General features: G+C 38.3%; 2 protein-coding genes and 1 long non-coding RNA gene across 4 annotated transcripts in view; 2 read left to right on the top strand and 1 right to left on the bottom strand.

The window, feature by feature from the left end:
• Positions 1-309: 309 nt before the first annotated feature.
• On the top strand, positions 310-9,221 carry LOC144958156 (FMRFamide receptor-like). 2 transcript variants are annotated; one of them, XM_078889917.1, is made up of 6 exons: positions 310-439; positions 2,025-2,418; positions 3,320-3,532; positions 4,572-4,838; positions 6,190-6,363; positions 7,986-9,221. In XM_078889917.1, exons 2-6 carry the CDS (start codon positions 2,125-2,127, stop codon positions 8,223-8,225), a joined length of 1,188 nt encoding a protein of 395 aa, XP_078746043.1. In that variant the 5' UTR covers positions 310-439; positions 2,025-2,124; the 3' UTR covers positions 8,226-9,221. The 2 variants fall into 2 exon arrangements, with proteins under 2 accessions (XP_078746043.1, XP_078746042.1); XM_078889916.1 differs by having other exon boundaries at positions 435-539.
• A 97-nt stretch (positions 9,222-9,318) lies between these two features.
• LOC144958158 (uncharacterized) lies at positions 9,319-17,836 on the bottom strand. The gene is made up of 3 exons (XR_013642372.1): positions 17,653-17,836; positions 10,409-10,502; positions 9,319-10,010 (listed from the first exon to the last, which is right to left on the bottom strand). It is a non-coding gene; the product is annotated as an uncharacterized LOC144958158 (long non-coding RNA).
• LOC144958157 (max-like protein X) overlaps positions 17,287-25,617 on the top strand; it is a 24,218-nt gene continuing 15,887 nt past the window's right edge. Inside the window, exon 1 of the mRNA XM_078889918.1 lies at positions 17,287-17,390. The gene's annotated coding sequence lies outside the window, so the exon portion shown is untranslated. The remainder of the gene's footprint in view (positions 17,391-25,617) is intronic.

Genomic DNA, 25,617 nt, shown 5'->3' with positions numbered 1-25,617 from the left:
GTCAAGCTCATCTATGTTTGTCTATAAATGACGTATACATTTTCTAGTTGAAATTTTGTCAAGCTGTTTTGTCAATGTACGGCTAAGGAGGTTCGAGGTCGATACTACTCAAAATACAATTATATCGATTCCGCATTACGTTCTTACTTAACAACTGGATTTGAATTATCAGACTAAAAATCGATATCAAGTATCGATAAGCAATTTATTTGATTTCAGCGACAGAGATGATTGAAGACGCCATCTAAAGACTTAGAGTTATAGCCCCTTAATTTCGCATTTAAACTTGCCAATTTTGTTGATATGATTGTACGTTTATTTTGATTCGTCTCTAATGATAGATAAATAGAAAGGCTGGTATTGGTTTTTATTACACGAATAGTTTTCTATTTTCAGAAATACTGTACTTTTAAAGCCATTTTGAAATACTCTATGTCAGGTAACTGTTTGCATCTTGCATGGAGATTTCATCTCTCTATATAATATGTGCTACTTATTTACGTCTTCTGATCCGACTGCTATGGTCCGTTATTTTGCAGGTCTGATCGCCAGAATTGTTTTTGGCTAAATGGAAATAGTCACATCGGCTATGTGGTCTTGTGGTTTGACACTCGCTTTCGGATCGGAAGGTCCTAGGTTCGAGCCTCGGTCGGTGCATAGTTGAGTCCTTGGAGAAGGCTTTTCACTCACATTATCTCACCGTTCAGGTGTAAAATGAGTACCTGGCCGTTAACAGCGTTGTCTCTGTCCGAAAAAATCGTAACACCGCCTTACAGAAGTCATGTCCCGTCCTACACGTTAAATATTGCTGTTGGCCAGGGACCCCTTGTAAAGCGCTTTGAGCACGTTTAGTGGATATTGCCTTCTATAAAAGCTCTTTTTTTCACATCAATGCAAAATAGTGTCCATTACTTCAATGTTAAATCCAAAACATACACAACTACATCCGAGTTATCAAAGTTGCAAACTTGAATACACTGCCCATGCCTTTTTTTGGTATGTTTTAAAACTAAACATTTAATTTTTAGCATCTAAACCATTCCAACCGACGTGTACACATATGCAGGTCTGACATCCGAACCCACTTATGGGCCTATTCTAACATTTTAATGGACAATCTGTTGCGTCATTTTTTGTTTGAGATTTCCATTTCAACAATGAGCCCATAACGAATTGGGTTATCAGACCTACAAATAAGTGCACGTCGATCCCGACACAATAAACGATTTGAGATGATGGGTAACTTATGTATTCTGTTCCAGTTATTGTTTTCGGGATACCATTTTTTTTTTTACAAAATGTGCGAAGTGGCCGAGTGGTTAAGGTATTGCACTGTGGCCGGAAGGTCCCGGATTCGAGCCGCGCTTTAGGCACTTCCTTTTTTTTTTGTCCTTGGGCAAGATTATTAACCCCCAATTTGCTCACTTGGACAACATTGGTGATTCCTGTTGACATCATGTGAGTAAAAAGCCTTTTCGAAGACTCAACTATGCGCCGAGCGAGGCTCGAACCCAGGACTTTCCGACTTGAAAGCGAGTTAAGGTTATTTTTTATTGAAATCGCCCATTACCTGCAATACTTGCTTGATGCACGATCGTATATTTCTAAAACCCTATTCGCTCTAACTCTCTAATCGTAGAGTTCTCACAAAACTCCAAGGACTGTCTCGGCTCTCGTGCAACACACTATGAGACTCAGCATCTAAATCATTTCGACATAGTACCGTTTTCAAGCGGCAGACTCGACGTTTACTTATTTGCAGGTCTGATAACCCAATTTGTTCACGCCAATCTTTTGTATCCTGGGCATTGTTGTAATGGAAATATTCTCAAACTAACGCAAAATATTGTCCATTGCAACATTTTAAAACAGGCCCATAATTACGTTCGGCAATCAGACCTGGAAATGTGTGCACTGTGAGATGGCCCCAATTTAGACCCGCGAACTCAATTTTCTGAATCCTGTAGACATACAAATAATACCTGTTAGTGAAGGTGGGTCACATTCATTTGATTTATTCACAGCATTGAAACAAGGAATATCAATTTAGTAACAACAGAAATAAAAACATTTTAAAAAAAACAAGAACAGAGTTATTAGTAAAAGGCAGCATCGGCCGTCACCATGACTCACCCTTCAACTCTAACACAAGAAATAACTCTTCTCCAAGAGCAACAAGAAACCCTAGACGTTCTTCTAAACTGGACCCAAATCCTCTCCACTACGACCACAACAACAACAACAACGACTTCCACAGACGAGGGGTTCCGTGTCACCGTCCAGTCCATCAAATACGTTGTCTATGGGGCCTTCACGCCAATCTTTTGTATCCTGGGCATGGTGGGAAATGTCCTGGCTGTTGTCACGTGGAACAGGCCGGCACTTAGAAGCTCCACGGGAAGATTTCTATCAGCTCAGGTAGGTCTTCTTACAGTATGGAGATAAAGTGATAAAGATAAAGGGCCGAAACGTCGTTTGTGTTGTGTTGTTCCCTTGTTCATAGATCAGATTGACTCCCTTTATCTTTATCTCTATTTTATTGACTCATTTAGACACCTCTAGTTATTGGTTCTTACAGTATATTTCATATGTATTCTACGTGATGAAACAAGGAGAGAATAAAATGATTTTGTCTTACTTTTCTTCGTCAGCCTCTTCCTTTTTTCTCTCCCCCCCCCCCCCTCCCCCCCCTACCCTTTTCCTCCCTCCTCCTCGTCCCTTATACTCCTAATATTTCTATTCGTCCTTTAAATGTCCTCTTTTTAGTCTTCTCCTTCTTCATCCGCCTCCTCCTCCATCGCATCCTCACCCTCCTCCTCTTTTAGAAGCGGACTCGAACTCAGGACCTTCCGATCCAAAGACGAGTGCACAATAGCACATAGCCGTACTTATAAGAGACCTCAACAACAAAAATTTTTATCAATCTGGGTTTTTATTCTTTATAACTTATATATCTTTTATTTATTTATCTTTTTTTTTTTTTGCGCTATGTGGTCTTGTGGAATGGCATTCGCTTTCGGATCGGAAGGTCCTAGGTTCGAGCCTCGCTCGGCGCATATTTGAGCCCTTGGAAAAGGCTCTTTATTCACATTCTCTCACAGTACTCAGATGTACAATGAATACCTGGGCGTTAACAGCGTTGTCTCTGTCCGAAAAAAATTATAATATCGCCTAAAAGGAGTCATGTCCCGTCCTATATGTTAAGTTTATTGCTGTTGGCCAGGCCCCCCTTGTAAAACCCTTTGAGCACGTTTTGTGGATATTGCTCTATATAAAAGAAAAGCTCATTTTAAAAAATATCTATATTGTTGAATGACAGGCTGTATCTGACTTTGGAGTCCTCCTGATGTGGATGCTGACTCTATCAACCAGGACATGGGCGCCGTCTCTTGACCAAAACGTGGTGTATGCAACCTTCTTCAGTTACGTGGGGTTGCCCTTCTACCATTTCTTCGTCCATTGCAGTGTTTGGATTACCCTGGCCATCACTGTCGAACGTTACATCATGGTGTGCTGGGCTACGCATGCCAGGGTAAGAGAAAAATAAACTTTCATATTTCTCTATGTTCATTAAACTATGAGCTCAAAGCGCTTTGCTATGGGTCCCAAGACAACAGCAGCATTTAACTATGTGGTCTTGTGGTATGACACTCTCCTTCGAATCGGCGCATAGTTGAGTCTTTGGAAAAGGCACTTTACTCACATTTTCTCCCCGTGCTCAGGTTTAAACAGAATACCGAGCCGTTTACAGGTTTGTCTCTGTCGTAAAAATTGAAACATTGCCTAATTGGCGTCATATCTCTACCTGTTAAGTGTTGTTGTTGGTTAGGGACCCCTTGTGAAGTGCTTTGAGCACGTTTAGTTGATATTGCGCTATGTAAAAGCTCAAAATTTTAAAAGTATAGCATGCAGGACAAGGTACAACGCCTGTGAGACGGTATTGCAATTTTAAAGAAAAGATAAACCTAGAGTAAACAGTGATGAGGGCCAGCTACTCATTTTACACATGTGAGTAAAGAATGTTTTTAATGACTCAACTTTGCGCTCTCCCAGAGTGGAACTCGAACCAGAGACCTAAAAATTGAGCTCATGAAAGTTATATTTAACCCACTCCTTACCAACCCCAGGGAAATCGTCATATCCGTTACGATACAACCAACATTTTTCTTATTCAATTTTTTTTTGTACATCATAAAATTTAAAGAAAATTAACAGTGTGATTTAGAGCATGTTTTACTAAAAAAAAATTATGTATCGCAAGAACTTTACTGCTATTGTGTTTGAGTGATAAAAAATCTATTTTTGTGTTAGGTGTGTGTGTGTGGGGGGGGGGGGGGTGAAGTTTTGGGGAAAATCCTGAAAAAAGCTATTAAAGAGAGAGTTAATGGTTCTTTAAGCCTATTAGATCTTAAAGGATAGGAAGATAGTCCTTTTAAACCTATGGAAAACGATCAAACAAAACCATGAATTCACATTTAAAGTTTCTGAAAGCTCTTAAAGGATAGGAAAATACGATACGATAGTCCTTTTAAACCTATGGAAAACGATCAAAGAAAACCATGAATTCACAGAGTCTTTGTGGTGAGAAACAAGCCAGAGTCGGCATCGTCATCATCGTCATCTCCAGTCTGATCGGCAACATACCACACTTCCTGATCTACGCCGTGGCCCCACACGATCCACACGGAAATGACGTCATCGCAGGCCCGGTCCTCAAACGCACTGACTTTGGCACAGGTCTGAGTGTGTTAATCTATGATTTATACATTTCGTGCATCAGTCTAATTGCTGTGCCATGGTTTTCTGTGCTCTTCTTCAATTACAAAATCGTATCCAAGGTGTGTATCAAATTTTACTCGTTTTAATCGTGGAGTTTTCTCTCTCTCTCTCTCTCTCTCTCTCTCTCTCTCTCTCTCTCTCTCTCTCTCTCTCTCTCTCTCTCTCTCTCTCTCTCTCTCTCTCTCTCTCTCTCACTCTCTCTCTCTCTCTCTATCTATCTCCCTCCCTCCCTCCCTCTCTCTCCCCTTCTCTCTCTCCCTCTCTATCTATCTATCTATCTACCTATCTACCTATCTACCTATCTATCTATCTATCTATCTATTTATCTATCTATCTATCTATCTATCTATCTATCTATCTATCTATCTATCTATCTATCTATCTATCTATCTATCTATCTATCTTTCTCTTTACATTTCGTGTGTCACTCTGATTGCTGTGCCATGGTTTTGTGTACTCATCTTCAATTACAAGATCATATCCAAGGTGTGTAACATAGTTTGCTCGTTTTATTCGTGGAGTTGTCTATCTTGACTTTTTTAAAATAATGTTTTAAAAGAAGTAATTTAAATACCATTTATAGATTGTTGCTTGTTGTTTAGGTCTTTATTTTAATTAATTCTGTTGAATTAGGATTTAATAGTCTGATGTCACGTACGCCCAGCAACCAGCAGCTTAGTTCTAAACAAAGAAAATCGGTACTTTTTATTCTTCATGCTGGCTGGAACTTTTCACATGTCATGTGATCAGAATGTATAAAAGTCAAAACACGATCAAATTTATAATGTTTTTCTACTCTAGATACACTTTTATGCTCGTCGTAGAAGTATTTCATAAGAGCATCCGCCATTGCTCCGATAGTTTAGAACCAGTTACTAAGTTACTGTGCGTCATTACGAGGGAAGTGACGTCACGACTGTTGAACCCTATTTCCGTTAAGGATCAATAAAGTATATCTTATCTTATCTCCTTTTATTAATTTTTAACATGAAATGGAGAGAGAATTGTATATTTGTAACAATATATAATATTGTAAAAGATTTGCTTTTTAAAAAATGATAATTATACTACAATATTAACAGTGGATATTGCCCTATAGATAGATCGAAGTTAACGCCACTCAGGTCTTTGTTATTGTTTTTTGCCATCCGCGTTTGTGAGTAATTCTCACTAAACTGTTTTACCAGACTATAAACGTTCATGGTTACACATAGTTTTGTGTGTTGGTCCGTTATACGTCCAGATGGCAATGTTGTGAGCTTCTTGGCCAAGCGCATACTATCTATACAAATGCTCAGGTTTAAGTTTAGATCAAGACGATCTGAGACAAGGCACTTTCTCCTTTGGGTGTTTATCCCCCCCCCCTCCCCCCCCCCTCCCCCCTTCTCCCCCCCCCTCCTCCCCCCACAGATCGCCTCTTCCAATCGCCTCATGGTAGACAAGAAATCCTCCGACGCCTCCTTGAAGGCCAAGAAGACCGAATGGCAAATCACCCGTCTCTTGCTGGCCGTGACGTTCACATATTTAAGTGTGATGGGGCCCTACTGTCTAATTCAGATTGCTGTCATTATACATGAGGCTGGGGTAGGTTGTGTCTGATCGTTATCATCATCATCATCATCATCATCATCATCATCATCATCATCATCATCATCATCATCACCATCATCACCATCATCATCATCATCATCATCATCATCATCATCACCACCATCATCATCATCATCACCATCATCACCATCATCATCATCATCACCACCATCATCATCATCATCATCATCATCATCATCATTATCATCATCACCGGCAGTGTGGGGGTATATATATTTTTTTTTTCTTTTTGTTTTAAGATTTTAGCACGAAATGATTTTAATTCACCATGAGAAAAAAATAAAAGAAAAAGGAAGTATAATTGGTAACATGTTAATCCTACATACTTTTTTACATGCAGGTCGGATAATCGAACGGAATTAAGGGCTTGATCCAACGTTACTTATATACAGGTCTGACATCTGAACACGCTTATGGACCTAGTTTATTATTGTTGTAATGGACAAATTTTAGCGTCATTTTTTGAGATTCCATTACAACAATTGAGCTTTTAAAAAATTGATCTTTTTTTTAATCGCGTACTATCCACTATTGTACTGGAGGGCATGGCGGAGGGCAAAAGAGGCAGAGGAAGACCACAAAGAAGATGGCAACAGGATATACAGGAATGGCTCAACAACGGCGTGACGGAATGTGGCAGATGGGCACAAGACAGAGACTTCTTCCGAAGGACTGTGTGGGAGGCTACGTCCAAGTGATATGCCACACACACACACACACACACACACACACACAGAGAGAGAGAGAGAGAGAGAGAGAGAGAGAGAGAGAGAGAGAGAGAGAGAGAGAGAGAGAGAGAGAGAGAATATCCACTAAACGTTCTCAAAGCGCTTTACAAAGAGTCCCTGGCCAACAGCAACATTTAACATTTAAATTTAGGACGGACATTACTCCTGTTAGGCGATATTACAATTTTTTTCGGACAGAGACAACGCTGTTAACGGCCAGGTACTCATTTTACACTTGAGTACGGTGAGAGAATATGAGTAAAGAGCCTTCTCCAAAGGCTCAACTATGCGCCGAGAGAGGCTCGAACCCAGGACCTTCCGATCCGAAAGCGAGTGTCATACCCCAAGACCACATAGCCGCATAATGAGTCCATAAGGTTATCAGACCTGTCAATATGAGCACGTCGGCTTGATCTATTAATAGATTGTAAATGAACAATATTTGGCGTTGGTTTGAGAGTGTATTTTAACAATACAACTAACAATTTGGGTTACTAGACCTGTAACTCATGTGCGACTATGTGGTCTAGTGGTATGACAGTCGCTTTCGGATCGGAAGGTCCTGAGTTTGAGCCTTGGTCGGCGCATAGTTGAGTCCTTAAAAAGGGCTCTTTATTCACATTCTCTCACCGAAAAATGAGTACCTAGCCGTTAACAGCGTTGTCTTTGTCGGAAAAAAGGTAATATTATCGCCTGACACGCGTCATGTCTCGGTATACATGTTACATGTTGCAGTTAGTCAGGGACCTCTTGTATTAAGTTGATATGGCGCACTATAAAAGCTCAAGTTGTTTTGTTTGTTTGCTTGTTTGTTTGTTTTTAAACTTCGTGCTAATCTTATTTTTCTATTGCTCCCAATACTACCAGGTTGACCCCTACCTCCGGGTCATCGCAGTAAATATCACAAAAGCCGGATACGTGCTCAATTCGTCCTTGAACTTCTTTCTCTACTGCATGATGGGGAGACGATTTCGGAGAGAGCTGAAGATTATGCTGGGCATCGCCCTCTCCGAGGAAGACATGACATCCGTCTACACGACGAGTTCTACGGGGACAGCAAACCAATCTGGCAACTCGAAGGAATCGATCGGTGTTGCCAAAAAATAAAACACTTCCGCGATAACTAAATTAGGATAAAATTTGTTGCCAAACCAGAACATGCAAGGTTGGAGTCAAAAAGTTGCTAAAGAAGTCATTTTAAATTACTTCTGTGATGACTTAATTGTGATAAAATTTGTTACCAAACCGGAACTTGTTAGGTTGGAGTTTAAAAAATTGCTTAAAAAGTGATTTTAAAATAAAAATGAGCAGAAATTTGAAATTCTAGTTCTGTCCCTTAAGCGCGGGAGAACGTTCATCGGCAACAGCCTCTTGAATCATTGCCAACTGTTTTGATCTTTTGTTTGTGTCAAGGATTGTTAATTGGATTCAATAGTCTGATGTCACGTCGCCCAGCAACGGCGAGCAGCGTGGGTCTAAACAAATAAAGTCGGTACTTCTTTTCTTCGTGCTGGCTAGAACTTGTCATACGTCATGTGATCAGATTGTATAAAAGTCAAAGCATAATCATATTTCTGATGTTTTTCTCCTCTGCATATACACTTTTATGCTCGTCGGAGAAATATTTCATAAGGGCGTCCGCCATTGTGACGATAGTTTAGAGCAGTTACTAAGTTACCATGTGTCATTACAAGGGAAGTGACGTCACGACTGTTGAAGCGTATTTGTCGGTGTTAGTTTGAAGTACGAATCGTGAAAGTAGCAAGTTAACAAAGATTGACGAACGACGAAGAAGAAACCGAAGATCTGTCCTAAGACTGAGGACAGTTCTTCGTCTGCTTCCTCGTCTTTCGTCCATCGTTGTAGGTTGGGAACGTAATCGTTAACTTGATATTAACACTATCTATCCTTCAAACTGGCGCTGGGCAAATTGACAATCCTTGACACAAACAAAAGATCAGCAATGACGGTTGATGATAGCCAACATTTATAGCTAAAGTAAATGAAAACACAATGGGAAACAAAAGATATTATTCCTCATACAGAAAACGATTACAAGTTGATATAATGTTCACTACGAATAAAACGCACACGTATCAATTATATTTGTGTCCGACAGCATTTATGATTATGGTTCCTATTCATTGATTTTGTGAGGTCTATTGACCGCTGAAGAGAATGATCGTATTTAATTTCATCCCCTTTGATGTCCGGCCCAACAGTACATATTTTCCTTTGATGGAACAGTTTGGCGGCCTTCAGGGTCGCATCTTGATATGGTAAAGAAATGGTATTTCAGTGATGGAAAAAGGCTCGTGTGCATTGACTGTAACTTGTCAGTACTATCGTTTGCATGTGCAAGTCCACGAAGCTGTTTAACGATAGAGTGGTCATTGCTGTTGGACTGGGCATGATCGTCCGGAATATATTTTCACATGTCTGTATAATTTCTTGGACATGTCGATGTATTTTGAGGCCGCCGCTATTTTTACGCTGGAAAAAATTCCTTTGTGGCGATGCACAGACACTTAAGATTAATTATATTAAATGAAGGATTGCACGAATGATAAATAAAACACGGGGTAAACGAACGCAAAAACAAAAGAAATACGGTAAGCGGCAATAACTAACAACGGGAATTCCCGAAAGTGAGAGTCTTATCGTCGATGGCAGACACGTGCAGTGAAGTGACGAGATTTGGTAAGCGTTAGAATGGGATGGGCCTATCTTTCTATTTATACTACTATGACCCCACCTTATCAGCGGGATTGTCCCTCAAAAACAAAGCTGGGCTTCCTTCGCCAAGCACTGCATTACACGTGCTGGCCCATGCTTGGAAGAATATCTCGAATTAGGCAGGATCCTTGGAATTCTGTCTTCACAGGAGAATAACTGCAGATGAAAAAAAAAAAGGAAATTGAAAGAGAACATCAATTAATATCGTACCGTATCGTTTAAGTACTAATAGGTTCTAAATCCTTTAAATGCTCTGTGTCAACGTATAATATGCACAGATACAATGTATCAATTATATAAAAAGTATTCAATGTCAACGTATAATATGCACAGATACAATGTATCAATTATATAAAAAGTATTCAATGTCAACGTATAATATGCACAGATACAATGTATCAATTATATAAAAAGTATTCAATGTCAATTACTTGAAAATATTGGGAATTAAATATCTAATACGTAAATAACAATATAGACCGTAAAAATATGTTAATATTTTCACATATATGTATACAGATAACAATATATGGAAAAAGAAACATTTATAATACCTGAATTTTTGGAGTGGAGGGACTTGGGGACTGTCTGACCAACTGGTCCATGCTCCAATTCCATGACGTCCGTGACTTGGATGCCTGAGGATTACTCATAAAAGCGGATGGCAGAAAACAATAACAATAACCTGAGTGGCGTCAACTTCAAACTATCTATACTGAGGGAAGGGAAAAGAATGCAAATTCAATCATCACAAATGAAACACATTCAAGAACCTCTACTTTGACATAACATAATGTAAATTCAAATTAATTTGAAACTTGCCGCATGATTTAAATTATGTAGAGTAGGCTTTTTTATTCGTTGGTTCTGTTAGAAGTAGAACCTAAATGCCGCTGCTTGTGTCAAGACATTTTGTTGTCTTTTTTCTTGATAAATTCTCGTCTTTCTTTTGGCCCTGAAAATTATTCATTATCAACCATATGCAATATATAATTTTACAGGAATATAAATTAAGTTTAAAGTAAAATTATTAGAAATATAAATGTTGGGCTGATGGATTTGATAAAATTATTTAGATAAGTTTATATTTTCACCAATAAAACAAATTAAATCAACAAATCCCAAGTTTCATTTTAAAAAAAAAAAGTTAATCTCTAACATTTACTTCCTGCATAAATATCACTTAGGCGGTATGGCGCATACTCAGTGACATCTATAGAGTATATGAAGTCCTAGCGCATACTACATATAGTCCAACGTTTTGGTCAGAAATGAATTAAAATATTCAATTCACACAAATAGGATACGCGTTTTCAAAGTTTGTTTTTTTTTTTCCCCATACAATTTTTTTTCGGTTGTCCATTTAGCATCTTATCTATTTCATGCATTTATAAGATTTTAAAACGTTATTCTGAAGTTACCAAAAAAAAAAAAAAAAAAAAAAAGAAAAAAAAAAAAAAAAATTACCAACACTTCGGCTGTGTTAATTTTATTGGTGACTTGAGTCGGTACTAACCCCGTGTGGTGTCCGGGGTCCCTCAACTGAGAGGGTCAAGAATAGCCCAACGCCAAGCCAGCGTGTCGTAAAAGGCGACTAATGGTGTGTGATTCCTCCATCTTTGAGTCACCTGGTCCTCCAGGTTGGGGGTTGGCAAAGGGTTAACACCCCTTTCCGTTAAACTCTAACCGTTACAGAAACACAGACAGACAAACCAAATCCTTTTTTTAGCTTGGGCGACCGAAGAGTTTCTGGAATATCAGAATTTATGAAGGACAACAGACAAAGCCGAAAGGACTCTGCTGACCCGATGACGTCTTCGCCAAACAAGCAGCTTCGAATTGCGTCGTGGAACGTTCGCACCATGTATGAAGCAGGAAAAAGCTCTCAAGTTGTGACTGAGATGAGAAGATACAGGCTGCATATACTTGGAGTAAGCGAAACCCACTGGATACAATCCGGACAGAAACACCTCAAGTCTGGGGAGAAGATTTTATATTCAGGGAGAGGGGACGGGATTCATACACAGGGAGTAGGAATAATTCTAAGCAAGTTTGCCCAGAAGTCACTGAGAGGATGGGAACAATGCGGAGAAAGGATCATCATGGCGTCCTTTACAACACGGAGTAAGAAGATCAGCATGAACATTGTACAGATCTATGCCCCAACAAATGATGCAACAGATGAGGACAAAGATACATTTTATGGTCTGCTACAACAAGTCATTGACAAGTTGCCAAGGAAAGACATCAACATATTGATGGGAGATGCTAATGCAAAAGTGGGACAGGATAACGTAGGCTATGAAGGTATCATGGGACGTCATGGCATGGGAGAAATGAATGATAATGGTGAGAGATTTGCAAATTTCTGTGCATTCAACAGTTTGGTGATTGGAGGATCAGTGTTCCCCCATAAGAGGATCCACAAAGCAACTTGGGTCTCACCAGATGGTATGACAGAGAATCAGATTGATCATTTTTGTATCTCTCGTAGATTCAGACGTTCATTGGAAGATGTGACAGTACGGAGAGGGGCAGATGTTGGATCAGACCACCACCTGCTATTGGCAAAGCTTAAGCTCCGACTCAGAAAACACGGGGCCAGATCACATACAAGAAGAAAATTCGAGGTGAATGCACTTGATGGGGAAAAGAATGAGGAATTCAAACTACAATTGAGTAATAGATTCCAACCTCTTACTGAGCTCGAGGAGGACATAGATGTAGAGTCACATTGGGCAAAGATCAAGGAAGTCTACATAACAACTTGCCACGAGGTATTGGGGGTAAAGAAATCAGAACATAAAGAATGGATAAGTCCAACCACCTTGGACCTTATTGAAAAGAGGAGAACAAGGAAGGAACAAGTGAATGCAAGCCGAACAAGGGCTTCAAGACTGGATGCACAAGAGCAGTATCGAGCCATAGCTAAGGAAGTCAAAAGATCTGTGAAGAAAGACAAGGAAGCATTCATGAACAGACTTGCAGAGAAAGCAGAAGCAGCAGCGACTGGAGGACACATGAGGATCCTTTATCAAACTACCAAGACACTTGCTGGAAAATATGGGAAACCAGAGGTACCAGTCAAAGACAAAGATGGGAAAACTATTTTTGGAAAAGAGGCTCAATCTGAACGATGGAGGGAACATTTCAACTGCCTTCTGAACAGACCACCACCAGACAACCAGCCAGAAATTTTGCCTGCAAGGAATGAGCTACCAATTAGCTGTGATCCACCATCGATAGCAGAGATTGTGGGTGCCATTAACAAGATGAAAAGGGGGAAAGCTGCTGGACCAGACCAGATTCCACCGGAGGCTCTAAAAGTTGATGCGGAAAGAAATGCTGAGGCCCTGCACCCACTATTTGAGAGAATCTGGAATGACGGGATATTCCCAAAGGATTGGAAGGAAGGACATCTTATCAAGCTTCCAAAGAAAGGGGACCTCAGTAATTGTAATAATTATCGAGGCATCACTCTTCTTTCTATCCCAGGAAAGGTTTTCAACCGTATTATTTTAGAGAGAATTAAGAATGCAACAGATGCTAAACTGCGGGACGAACAGGCAGGTTTTCGAAAAAACCGTTCAACCACCGACCAGATTGCCTCTCTGCGAGTCATAGTGGAACAGTCTATAGAATGGAACTCTCCTCTTATTGTCAACTTTCTGGATTACGAGAAGGCTTTCGACAGTATTGACAGAGCAACATTGTGGAAAATTCTGGCACATTATGGACTCCCTGAAAAGATAGTAAACCTCATTAAGGAAATGTATGAAGGATCAAGTTGCAGGGTTGTACATGAAGATCAGCTTACTGACAGCTTTGAAATTAAGACTGGTGTCAAGCAGGGATGCTTGCTCTCTCCATTCCTGTTCATCCTTGCCATTGATTGGCTAATGAAGGAAACCTCCAAAGGGAGAAGAAATGGGATACAGTGGACCCCCTGGACACAGTTGGATGATCTGGATTTTGCAGATGATCTGGCTCTTTTGTCCCACACCCAGGACCAGATGCAAGAAAAAACCACAATTATAAACAGCCTGTCGGAATCAATTGGTCTAAGAATTCACCCTGCAAAGTCAAAGGTCTTGAGGATAGGTACGCATCAAAGGGAGCAGATCAAAGTTAAAGATCAGGAACTCGAAGATATAGACACTTTCTGCTATCTCGGAAGTATAATTGACAAGGATGGAGGCACGGAAGCAGAGGTGAAAGCACGAATAGGAAAGGCACAGGCTGCATTCACATCTTTGAACAGAGTTTGGAGAACTAAAGATATCTCCCTTCAACTAAAGCTAAGACTTTTCAACTCAAACGTGAAGTCTGTCCTACTGTATGGATGTGAAACTTGGAACGCATCACAGGCATGTATAAGGAGGGTACAGATTTTCGTAAACAGGTGCATGCGTAAGCTACTCAGAATAAAATGGATGGATAGAATAAAAAATGAAGAAGTATGGAAAAGAACACAACAGAAACCAGTGGGAGAGGATATAGGAAGAAGACGATGGAGATGGATTGGACACACGCTTAGAAAGAATGACTCAACTATAACAAAGAAAGTATTGGACTGGAACCCTCAGGGCAGAAGATCAAGGGGAAGGCCACGAGGAACATGGAGAAGAATTAAAGAAGCTGATATACAGAGAAGTGGTAAGACCTGGAATGAGATAAAAAAGTTGGCTCAGGATAGAGAAGGATGGAAACTGTTTGTCTGTGGCCTATACCCTGACCCAGGGTGAAAAAGGCAATGATGATGATGATGAGTCGGTACTATGTCAGAATGAACTCAATGCCAAAAGTTGAAACTCTACTCGGAACTATGAGTCAAGTTTTTTAGCTTCATTGGAGAGAACGAATATACTTTCTGAAAGAAAGAAAAAACTGAATTTGCATATCTTGGTTTATTTTAACTTTAAAACCTTTCAGGCATAAGATTCATCCAGGTATAATACCGTTTTGAAGCGATAAGCAACATTTTTGAACTCGTCGCTGGGATGACTACAAATGACTACATTTTGTGTTTACTTGAAAAAGGCCAAGGACATAAACGTCATTTGTTTTGTGTTGTTCATTCATGAGTCAGATTTATTCCCTTTTTCGTTATCTCCATTTTATTGACTCATTTTGGCACCTCTATTTATTAGATGACTACAAAACAGCACGATAACCCACTCGTTTGAGAGGTCTTGCGCTCCAATCTGGATAAAGTAGGGGCACAATCACTGTAAGGGAATAACAGTGACATTTTTATTCCCATTTCTTATCAAGCATTTCTCCCAAGATCTCATATATAATGGTAAAGTATTTGTAGGCAAAATATACAAAAGTCAATTAAAGAATCTGACTAGTACAAGTTCAGTAAAAGTTGAAGCTGCAATAATAATTTGGTACACTTTACACGACTCATCTGGCAAGGAAAAGGGCACTTATTGATACTAGCCGTATATCGAACTAATATGAACTAAATAAGTATCTAATCGATATGTAGTATCTTGGAATTGAATAAGTTCATTTTAATACTTAAATTATTGTTTAGATTTTTCATGACAAATCAAACACTATCTTTCAAGGTATTGAATAAATAATCATGTAATAAAATAAATTCAATGTGAACATTTGCTTGACATGCTTTCCATGCTTTCATTCTATTAATTTATTATCATTTCTTTTCATAAGACCATGAACCTTGCTTGGCGCCATTAAAAAAATTGTAGTCGCCGTCCAAAGCAAGAAAACCAAGCATGCTTCAGCTGAACAAAGTTATGTATTCACAGGCTATTCATGGATCAATTTGCTATCATTAACACTCATCAGGTCGCTGACAGTGCTCAGTACTGATTGTTCTCAGTTTAAGACTCAAGATGAGAAATGGACGTCGTGTCGTTATGGAGTCCCTTCTGTTGTTTCAATCAAAATAAAAGGAAATAAAAAGGAAATCCACAAAAATGATCAAACAAAAACTTTTCAGTGTGAACGATATCATACAAAACAGTCTGATATAATTCACATTAAATTATAAGAGATATTCAACGATCATAGGCCTGCCTAGCTCTTATTCATAACTTAATGGTAGCATCGACGACTTCCTTATGCACGAGGAGCAAACGAGAGTATTTTCAGCAACTACTCTTGGCGTCCAATCAGGAACCGTGACTTTGATGAGAATGCGTAATGTGTATGAGTCTCTCTCTCTCTCTCTCTCTCTCTCTCTCTCTCTCTCTCTCTCTCTCTCTCTCTCTCTCTCTCTCTCAATATATACAGCTAGACGATGGGTGACATCCGATCAGTTTGGCTCATGATACTGTGATATATTTTTTATTCTCTGTTTTCATCTACCACATCGCTATTCCCTTTATCTCTCATCATTATTGGTTATGGGAAGGCAAAAGATCATTTAAAAAGTACAAGACAATTTTGAGGTCATAGTAAATAGGGCAGGTGTGTTATTTAGAAAAATAAAATATAATTTAAAAATAAATAAATAAATAAATATATATATATATATATATATATATATATATATATATATATATATATATATATATATATATATATATATATATATATATAACTTTTGAAGAAAATAAAAAGCAACATCCTTATACATAATAATGGTAATAAAAATAAAGATGCAGAAGGCACAAAGAAAGATTTACAGATATCAAGTTGGTTACCGACTTTATAATCGGATATATAATATGATGCTTGATTTTATGTCATTTGAAGGAGACATAATGAAACAATTAGTATCTCATTCAATATGATAATACGTATTACGTATAATATAGTCATAAACCTAAAGTATTGGAAGCAAACTGATATCGCATTTAAACCATCCAATACAACATGATGACGGGAACATAACATTTTCTTAGTTCAATATGAGTTTAATTGGAATTGATAGTAAAACAAATGGTGTGGAACGATTGTGTTTTCTCTGTATTCCCGCATATCATTTTTTTTTTTTAATTTGGTTGGTGTAGGATTCCAGGCTTTGTCAAACTCCTAATTCATAATCATGTTATATTTATGGGAATTTGTTTATTTCTCTCCTTGGTCGTTCCGTTCATCTAATTGTTCCGATGTGCGTTTTGTTTAAAGACTGGCAGTGGAATATTTTGTGTGTGTTGAACTCGTGACCTCAAGAAGTCGGGGAGAGTGGCACTAGATAGGTTTGGAGCGACTTTTTTTGGTGGTCGTGAGTCGTGGATATCTCATACGGTAAAGTCACGATCTCCCCGCCCAGGCGGAGGTGTCCCAGTAAGCTCGCGGCTTCGTGCCCCCATCGCCACCGCGACGTTTCTATCTCTGTCATCTCTGCTGGTACTTTCCTACTCACTTCCTATCTTGTTGATATTTTTATGACAAATGTGACGCGAGTATCCATATTATTGGTATCGTAAGTAAGTATTCAAGTTCCAATACCAATTCCTGCCCAGCTTCATACGTGAACACTAAAATGGCTGACGTTTGTAAACACTGATGAAAGATAACTTTACGATGAGCTTATCTTATCCACTTAATTCAAAGGTAGACCATTGCTAATGGATGATTTCGTATTTTTGGGGAAAATTAATGAATTGTATTTATGACGATCTATTACGGTTCCTCAGTACATTCAAGTTCAAGGAAGACCTTCCTCAGTTCAAGTACTAAGTTAAAGTAGGCACTTGCAAGAATTTTTCAAAATAGTGATATAGACGTCTAGAGAGCTGCGCCGGTGTTACCAATACTTAGCTTCTATACCAGGATAAATCATTCGTTTGGACCGAAAAATAAATAAAAAACTTACCGCTTACCGTCAAAAGCAGTTTAGATTTGAAGATGCATTTGTTTTCTATCAAAAAACATTCGGTAATGGACAATCCTTGATGAATTTCAAAAGTTGTGTTGAAATTATATCCTAATTGTTTTCATGATTAATTCCTCGCGAAATCGTGTGGGTATCGTTTCTGTTATCATGGTACCGCCTAGCCAGGCAGGGTTGCCAGATCATTTTTGAGTAAGAGACCAAACTAGCTATAGCAAGAGCCCAGATTCCTCGACAGGAGCCCAAATACCACCAAACCCACCTTAGCCTCGCGAAAACTCTTTAGATTTGTTAAACAATTTAGATAGGATAAGGAAAATACGTATATATAGAAGCATTAGCAAATGCAATCTGTGGCGTTAGCACGTGTTGCATTTAGATATTTAGATTGCCAAATAAAATAAGTTTTACCGGTACCAGAGTAAAACGATATAACGGGGAAAGTCAGAGGAAGCCAAAAAGTTGGTTACAGGAGGCCAAGTGGCCAAACCAAATTTTGGGAGGCCAAATGGCTTGGGAGAAGGCCAAATTTCTCAAATTTGGCCACCAGGAGGCCAAACTAGCAACCCTGGCCCCAGGTTTTTAAAAAAGTTTATTGGGAAAAAGATACGGAACAAAGTGTCCATAGATAGGTATGCAATTTGGTGCATTAGTGCAGTAAAAAGGCCTTTTTTTCTTTTATTCAATAAACTTGACTGCCTCTCTACAAGTCCAAGAAATAATACTCACTTTTTCTCTGCTCCAACGAAAATATCTACCCCCTACCGGTCTAATTATTGGTAGCAGATGACAAATTTCTCAAAACGGTCACGTGACACTGTAAAAACAACACAGGAAGTCCATTAAGGTTTTTTACGGCATTTCCTTTGAACCGTGTAAACAACAAAATTTCGTTTTCATTCGACTCAACGGGTCAGATTGGCCGGTATTTTTTAACGTACTAAAGTTCTGAAAAATCAAAATGTTTCTTAGAAAGGTGAAAGATGCTAGTTTTTGAAACAGAGGTAGGTTTTTTAAAAAAATCTTTATATTTTACGTGAATGCATGCTCAAGGTGAGTTGGACGTGCAGCGGAGGTTGGTAGGCCAAAGGCCCACCTCTCTAGGTATTAATTTAGCGTAGAAAATAAAGGGGAGTGAAACATTTACAAAAGTGAAAAAATTATCGCTCTATCTCAACTAGTTAAAAAGTTATGACCTTTTATGTGGTGAAAAATCTCTATAGAAGCTTAATAGGAAAATATGTGACCAAAACACAGCAACCCAATGGATAATCAAGAATAATTCAGAAACGGCTTCAGACACTTCAGATACAACTTTGAAATTTTTACATGTGGTAATTCAACATCTCTGTAATACATTGCAAACAGAAAAATAATTATTTATTGAGAGATAAAGGTATAGGTTAGAGCTGAAACAGCTGAAATGAAACCTATGCCTATTACTATTGGAATTTTGGAAAATTCGACAATTAAATATTTATTCACATGTAGATAGACCAAATACACCACTGAATCGGCGTCATTTAGTTGTTCACTTTGAACTTTTCAAAATGAAAATAGACCTCATAAAAGCAGAGATATGGACTGATAAATGTTTGAGGTGGTATTAATGTCGAAAATAGGTGATTTTAAAAACTTCCTCTCCCCCGTTCTCCTGAATTGGACAGGCGTCCGTCAAAGGATGAAAAACGTCAAAATCAACAGTGAAAAATCAATCGGAAAAAAAAGGAAGAGAATTGTAAATTATAAAATGAATGCATGGACATGAAAACGCCAATTAATTGAATAATTTAAAACAAAAATAACTTCCATAAATGGAATATTTTGTAAGATATAAAGATGTAAAGTTTTGATGTGGATTGACGAAGTTATCTCTCAAACCCAGCAGACGACAGGAAGTGAATCAGTATAAGAAAACGGCAGCTTCTGTAAACAATCGAGGCCAATTACTGTTTTTTGGGGAGCTCTAACTTTTGAGTGCAAACATATTTTGCTCTGAAATTTTTAGAGAAGCTACTGTAATATGTATCTCGAAGGACTTTTTTTTTATTAAGAAGGACTATCTCTGGTTTAAAAGTTATAAGCGTTTAGACACATATACTCTCTTTAAGCTAAGATTTCTCAAAATCATGCTATATGAAGATAATAATATTAGCATCATTGTATGTAAAATTTTATGCCCTTTCCAATGATATATAATACATGCCATTTCATTCCACTGAGAAAGAAGAATGAGCATTTAAAAATCCTCGCCTGTTTTCAACTCGCGAGAGCTACTTCTTGCAAGTGCCTAGTTAAAGTTAAGTCCGAAAAAAGAAACAAAAAAACTTGAGCTTTTATATAGAGCAATATCCACTAAACGTGCTCAAATCGCTTTAGAAGGGGTCCCTGACCAACAGCAACACGTAACACGTAGAACGAGAGATGACGCCTGTTAGGCGATATTATTACAATTTTTTTCGGACAAAGACAACGCTGTTACTGTTAACGGCCAGGTACTCATTTTCATTTTACACCTGAGTACTGTGAGAGAATGTGAGTAAAGAGTCTTTTCCAAGGACTCAACTATGCACCGAGCGAGGCTCGAACCCCGGACCTTCCGATCCGAAAGCGAGTGTCATACCACTAGACCACATAGCCGCACAGAGAAGAGGTCTGGCTAAGGCATAGCCATAGTCTACTACTACTAACTTTCTACTCGGAAACTGTACAAGAACAAGTTAATAATTCCAAAGCGGCTACGTTCACGAACGACGCCCTGAATGTAGTCTGCCAGGCTTCGTTAACGCCCTGTTGAGCCTGTCTGAGAAACAGGAAGTGTCGGCAGAAGTGGAAGCTGGGTCGAAAGTGAAGCGTTTTAGGGTGGGGGTAAGCTGCTCGTTCTCAGTTGTCAGTTGTCAGTCGGTAGGAGGGCGAGTGAGCGAGCAAGTCACGTTTTAGAACTCCCAAAGATGATATCTTCAAAAGCGGTGATCTATTATTCCCCTTTGTCTTACTTTTTTCTTGGGGTTTTAATTGTAATTCTAGAACTTTTTACTATCCAATTTCTCCCTTTTTACTGGCGCTGGTATGACCTAAATGTGTTGCAAGCGCCTTAAAACAAACAAACAAAACATAGATCTAAATAATCGTGTCTTAGGGAGATTCAATTGTAGTCGCTGTTGTTAACGTTTACAATCAACTTGCCCTCACATAGATAAAAGAGTGCCTTTGTGTAATGATTGGAAGATTTATTTGATTTGCCATGAGCATGTTGCAAAAGATACATGCATGACATATCTACATTATATGTTTTGCCATTTGCGGCCGTGAAAAAGTGCGGGGAAAGGAGAATAATATGTCTTAGGGCATTGAGCATTTTATTTAAAAGGCAGTATGGGTCGGTCTTTGACTAAAGGCAGTATCTTAACTCTTTTTTAAATATAAAAACTGAGGCGATTCTTGGCAGCAAACCATGTAATAGTAATAGAGCCCTGCCATTGGGGTAGGTGCAGAGTACTGTCTAATACTAATATTATTAGATAATACTGGACTATTAATAAAATAAGCACTGGTTGCATACAGAGAGAAAATGATCAACTGGTAGTGGGATTGGGGGTAACCCACAAATGACCGAGGGCTGGACGCAGAGGAGAACATGGTGATACGAGATCAAAGAGAAAAAGCCTCCGGCTCTTTGGTTGTGGAAATGGTTGTTGGGGGGGGGGGGGGGGGGGGAGTGTGTTTGTGTGTGTGTGATGATTCTGTTTTTAACGTTTTAGAGATACTCATGAGTGTGTGTGTGTGTGTGTGTGTGTGTGTGTGTGTGTGTGTGTGTGTTTAGGTTTCTATAACTGCAAATGGAATAGTAACTGAGAGTTTCACTAATGATAAGTTCATCATTCGGGCGCATTGTATTGCAGTATTTCGAATTGAAGAGCCATCTGAGACTATTCAGACTCGACCCTGGTTAGCCACAGAGTTCTATTTAGTTTAGACTCGAGTCCGAATTATCATGGGAAGCAATTCAGACTTGGGGTCCGGATTGCCTCGGAAAGCAATTCAGACTCGGGTCCGAATAGTCTTTTCCTAACAAAAATTCGTTATTCCCAGACACATATTTGAAACTTCACTCTTTTAAACAATTATCCATATTCCAGAATATGGAATGTTTCCAAAAATGCATATAGAAATAAGGAAAGTTGATAAGATATCTATAAAAACATAAAATTAACCAACAATAAATCAGTTGTTACATATGTGTCAACTTCGAATTGGGTGTCATGACCGAATGGTTAAGTCGTCTGCCCTGGAAGGTTTACCAGAATCCTGGTCCCGCCACTTTTTAAAATCTTTAATTCAGTCTTCTTTTTACAGAGCATTGCAAGGGATAAATGTCCCATCCATCCTCCCCCCTCTTTAAAAAAAAAACAAAAAACTCTCTCTCTGTCTCTCTCTCTCTCTCTGTCTGTCTGTCTCTCTCTCTCTCTCTCTCTCTCTCTCTCTCTCTCTCTCTCTCTCTCTCTCTCTCTCTCTCTCTCTCTCTTCTCTCTATCTTTCTCTCTTTCTAGTTCCTTTAGACCTGTAAATTCTCAGTCAATTAACTGAAATCAGTCAATTTGTCAAATTCAAATATTTTAAAACAGGAAAGAAATAAATAAATAAAAAAAGAAAGAATTCACAAATCGTAGTCCATGACCGTAAAGTAATTAGGAGTGTTCCACAGCGCTACGCATAGCTCATGGGGATCGTTTATATTAACGATGTATATATTGCCAAGACTAAGCGACGCTTTTTTATAAAAGGCGTGTCTGAACACTTCCCTGGGTATTTTCACACATCCTTCGTTAAATTATTTTTTCACTTTCCGAACCCGTCGTGATTCCAACTGTAGCCAATTTTAACTGAGCCACCGAGCGATAAATTTCACTGTTTCATCTAAGCCAAAATTGACCACATTTACCTGGCGAGTCTCAAAAGTATGATAAAGTAAATTGCGAATGCCGGAAGTCCGTTATGTAGACACCTTCAAATCGAAAGTTAGGATAGATTGCTACAAGCACATTTCGATTGCCTCACGTTGTAAACAAACTGGTTGACCGTTTCTTCACTGATTGAGTACTTGATTGTAAGGAACAATGGTAAGTAGCCTAATTAATTCCCGTGCAAATCAGGACGTTTTCTGCCATTGTTTTGCTCAAGCCCAAGCGAGCTTGCTGTTTTGTGGCGATTTACCTTCATTTCGATTCTTTGAATTTTTCCGCTACGCCTGCCGAAGTTTCTTCTTGATAATTCACTTCTACTTAATAATTCAGTGTATTGGCCTGAAGTCATATTTATTTAAGTTTTTTTTTCTGTCATTTACTGATTGAAAATCAAGTTTGCTCATTGCTACATTATTCTACTAATGTTCTCACAATGGCTGAGCTGTTCGTGGATCACAATTCAGACTTGTCGAGCATCGATAAAGATGTGAGGAATAAATTCAATTGGTCATGGCTAGAAGTTAAAGATGATAATGGTGATTATTTTTCTGACTATGTCAAAAAAAATTCCAGAGGCAGGAATATGACTTTGATGAAGTCATCTTTACCTATATGAATGACATGCTTATTTAGCATTCCTTCTACATCAAATTATGGCAGTCATACTTCCAGACTTCCGACTTCCAGTAAGAAATAACACCCACTATTTTAATATATTGTATTTATCACTCTCCTCTCCAATGATGCCCTTATTTTTTAAAAAATAATTGAATCTTTTGTTTGTCGAAGAGTTTCAGTCAATTTTTATAGAGCTCATTTACAGGTCTATTCCTTTCTAGCAAATTGTCATATTCATCCCCACTCTGATCTCAAAAAGTATATTCTAAAAAGAATAAATAATTAAAAAGCAAACAGAAATATTCAGAGAGCGACCAAATGGTCAGATAGAGGAGAAATACAATATTTTACAAAAAATTTAAATAAAAACAATTCAAAGAAATTCATGCTCAGAAACGGAACAAGGCCAAACAAAAAAGGATAAAAGAATAGACTAGCTCAAAAAAAAACAAAAAAAAAAAAAAAAAAAAGGGGGGGGGGGGGGGTAAAGCGATCAAATTCGAATCTGTGCAGCTAAAAGGAGCAAAATGAAAGGTGGTCTAACCCATTGAGCTGTCTGTCCACACCGGTATCAATGTATCTTAAAATTCACATCTCTGATTAGAATATGTTGTTGGATCTAGTTTTGTGGACGTGTGATAATAAATTGTATTGTCTTGTATGAAGAAGACAGGGGAAAAAACAGGTGTTGTCAGTTTTGGGCTTTGGGGCGAACAGCACCTTGGCCTAGGAATTTGTTCGCGAAATAAACAAATTCCCGGCCATCATCTATATCCCCAAAATTGTGGTAAGAATGAACAAATTATAAACAAAAGATGATCAATAAAGTTAACAGTGAAATTTTTATGGTTGGTGGACTATGAACAGATTTGATGATTAACAACTTTCTTGCTGGTTGAAAAAAAAAAGGCGAATTGCCAGTTTGACGTTTTCAGTTCAAAGTGACAAAAGAAATTTCATTCATCCATTTACTTGTTTTGTTTTTTTTTTAAAGCTGGATTTGACATTGATCACTATTTACTTTCATCTTGTGTTAAATATCACTTGATATTGACTGTTTTGGGACACAAATATTCACTGGCATTTTTTTCAGAATATTTTGTATTTTTCACGCCTAGTTTGGCATTTTGCATAAATAAAACCTTGTTGCCAACACCTGTCTGGGAATTACGAAAATTGATTATTCCCAGACAGGTGACTGGGAATAACAAATTTTCGTTACTCCCAGACAGGTGTCTGTGAATAATGATAGCCATAAGCATGGATCATTGATCGTGGAGGAAAGGAGAAGAATATATAAATACCTAATAGAGGGGATTTTTTGAGCGGGTTAATAAAAAGGATGGGCATGGTATATGTATGAGAAAATAAAGAAAGGACCATTTTTCAACTCCCCAACTTCGATTTTTATTCAATCTTTGAGTTTCTAGTAGCAGTGAATGGCAAAAGTCCCATTGGAAAATAAATACAAAAAAATTATCCCCCCCCCCCCCGCCGAACCCCCATCTCCCATCCTTTATAGTGATATTGATATAAATAAAAGAGAAGAAATCACAAATCAAAAACACCAATTGTAAAAATATTTTTAACAGTAAAAAATAGTAGACATCACTGTACATATCGAAAATAGTCGATGATATGAGCTGAGACCCCTAAAAAGGAAGAAATAATGAAATAGTGGCCTATATCCGCTGTTAGCATTTGTCACAAAGCATGATGTGAATTAGTTGATGTCCAGATATCAAACTGAATAAAAAATAGCGATTATTAAAATAGAGGATTCCCAGTGACGTAATAAAACAATATGGACTGGGGCACTTTGTTCTTTAATCGTGCTGCTTTAAAGTCAGTGAATTCTAACTGAAATATTGCAAATGGATTTATTATAATTTATGCATGTATTGTATTACAATAGTATAGGATAGAATTAAAAAGTGTAAAATAGATTCAAGCTAGTGACAGATGAAACGTGATGTTTGCCACCAGTTGCAATCCACGAAACTGAATAGTAACTCAGTGGTGTCCATGGGAGTCATAAAAGATAACTGACTCAGCAAAATATTTTTGAAATTAGACACAATCTCACCATTTCTAAAGATCAAATTTATCTCTTATTGGACATTGCAGCTAAATGAAATTCCACAATGGCTAAAAGCTTAAGTAGTATAATAAAAGTGCTGTGAAACTAAAGAAGTCCTGCCTATAATATTATATAATATTTAATAGGTTAGCAAGTGAGTAGAGAGAGAGAGTGGGGGTGGGGGGGGGGGGTGTGGAGAAAGCCTTCCAAATATATCTATTGGCTTATTGATTGATATATTATCAACTTGGCCACCCTAGCCTCTATTCGCAGTACTACTGCAAA

Source organism: Berghia stephanieae, chromosome 12 (assembly GCF_034508935.2).
Source record: "Berghia stephanieae isolate SIO BIC M18660-M18661 chromosome 12, UCSD_Bste_1.3, whole genome shotgun sequence".
Lineage (NCBI taxonomy): Eukaryota > Metazoa > Mollusca > Gastropoda > Nudibranchia > Aeolidiidae > Berghia > Berghia stephanieae.
Note: the sequence above shows the minus strand (reverse complement) of the source record. Positions and strands in the feature narration are given on the sequence as shown.

Excerpts from the sequence above, each read along its gene's own strand:
- LOC144958156 (XM_078889917.1), top strand. The coding sequence starts at position 2,125 with ATGACTCACCCTTCAACTCTAACACAAGAAATAACTCTTCTCCAAGAG. Across the intron at positions 3,533-4,571 it reads GCTGGGCTACGCATGCCAGG|AGTCTTTGTGGTGAGAAACA; the intron begins GTAAGAGAAAAA and ends ATGAATTCACAG. Across the intron at positions 4,839-6,189 it reads ATTACAAAATCGTATCCAAG|ATCGCCTCTTCCAATCGCCT; the intron begins GTGTGTATCAAA and ends CTCCCCCCACAG.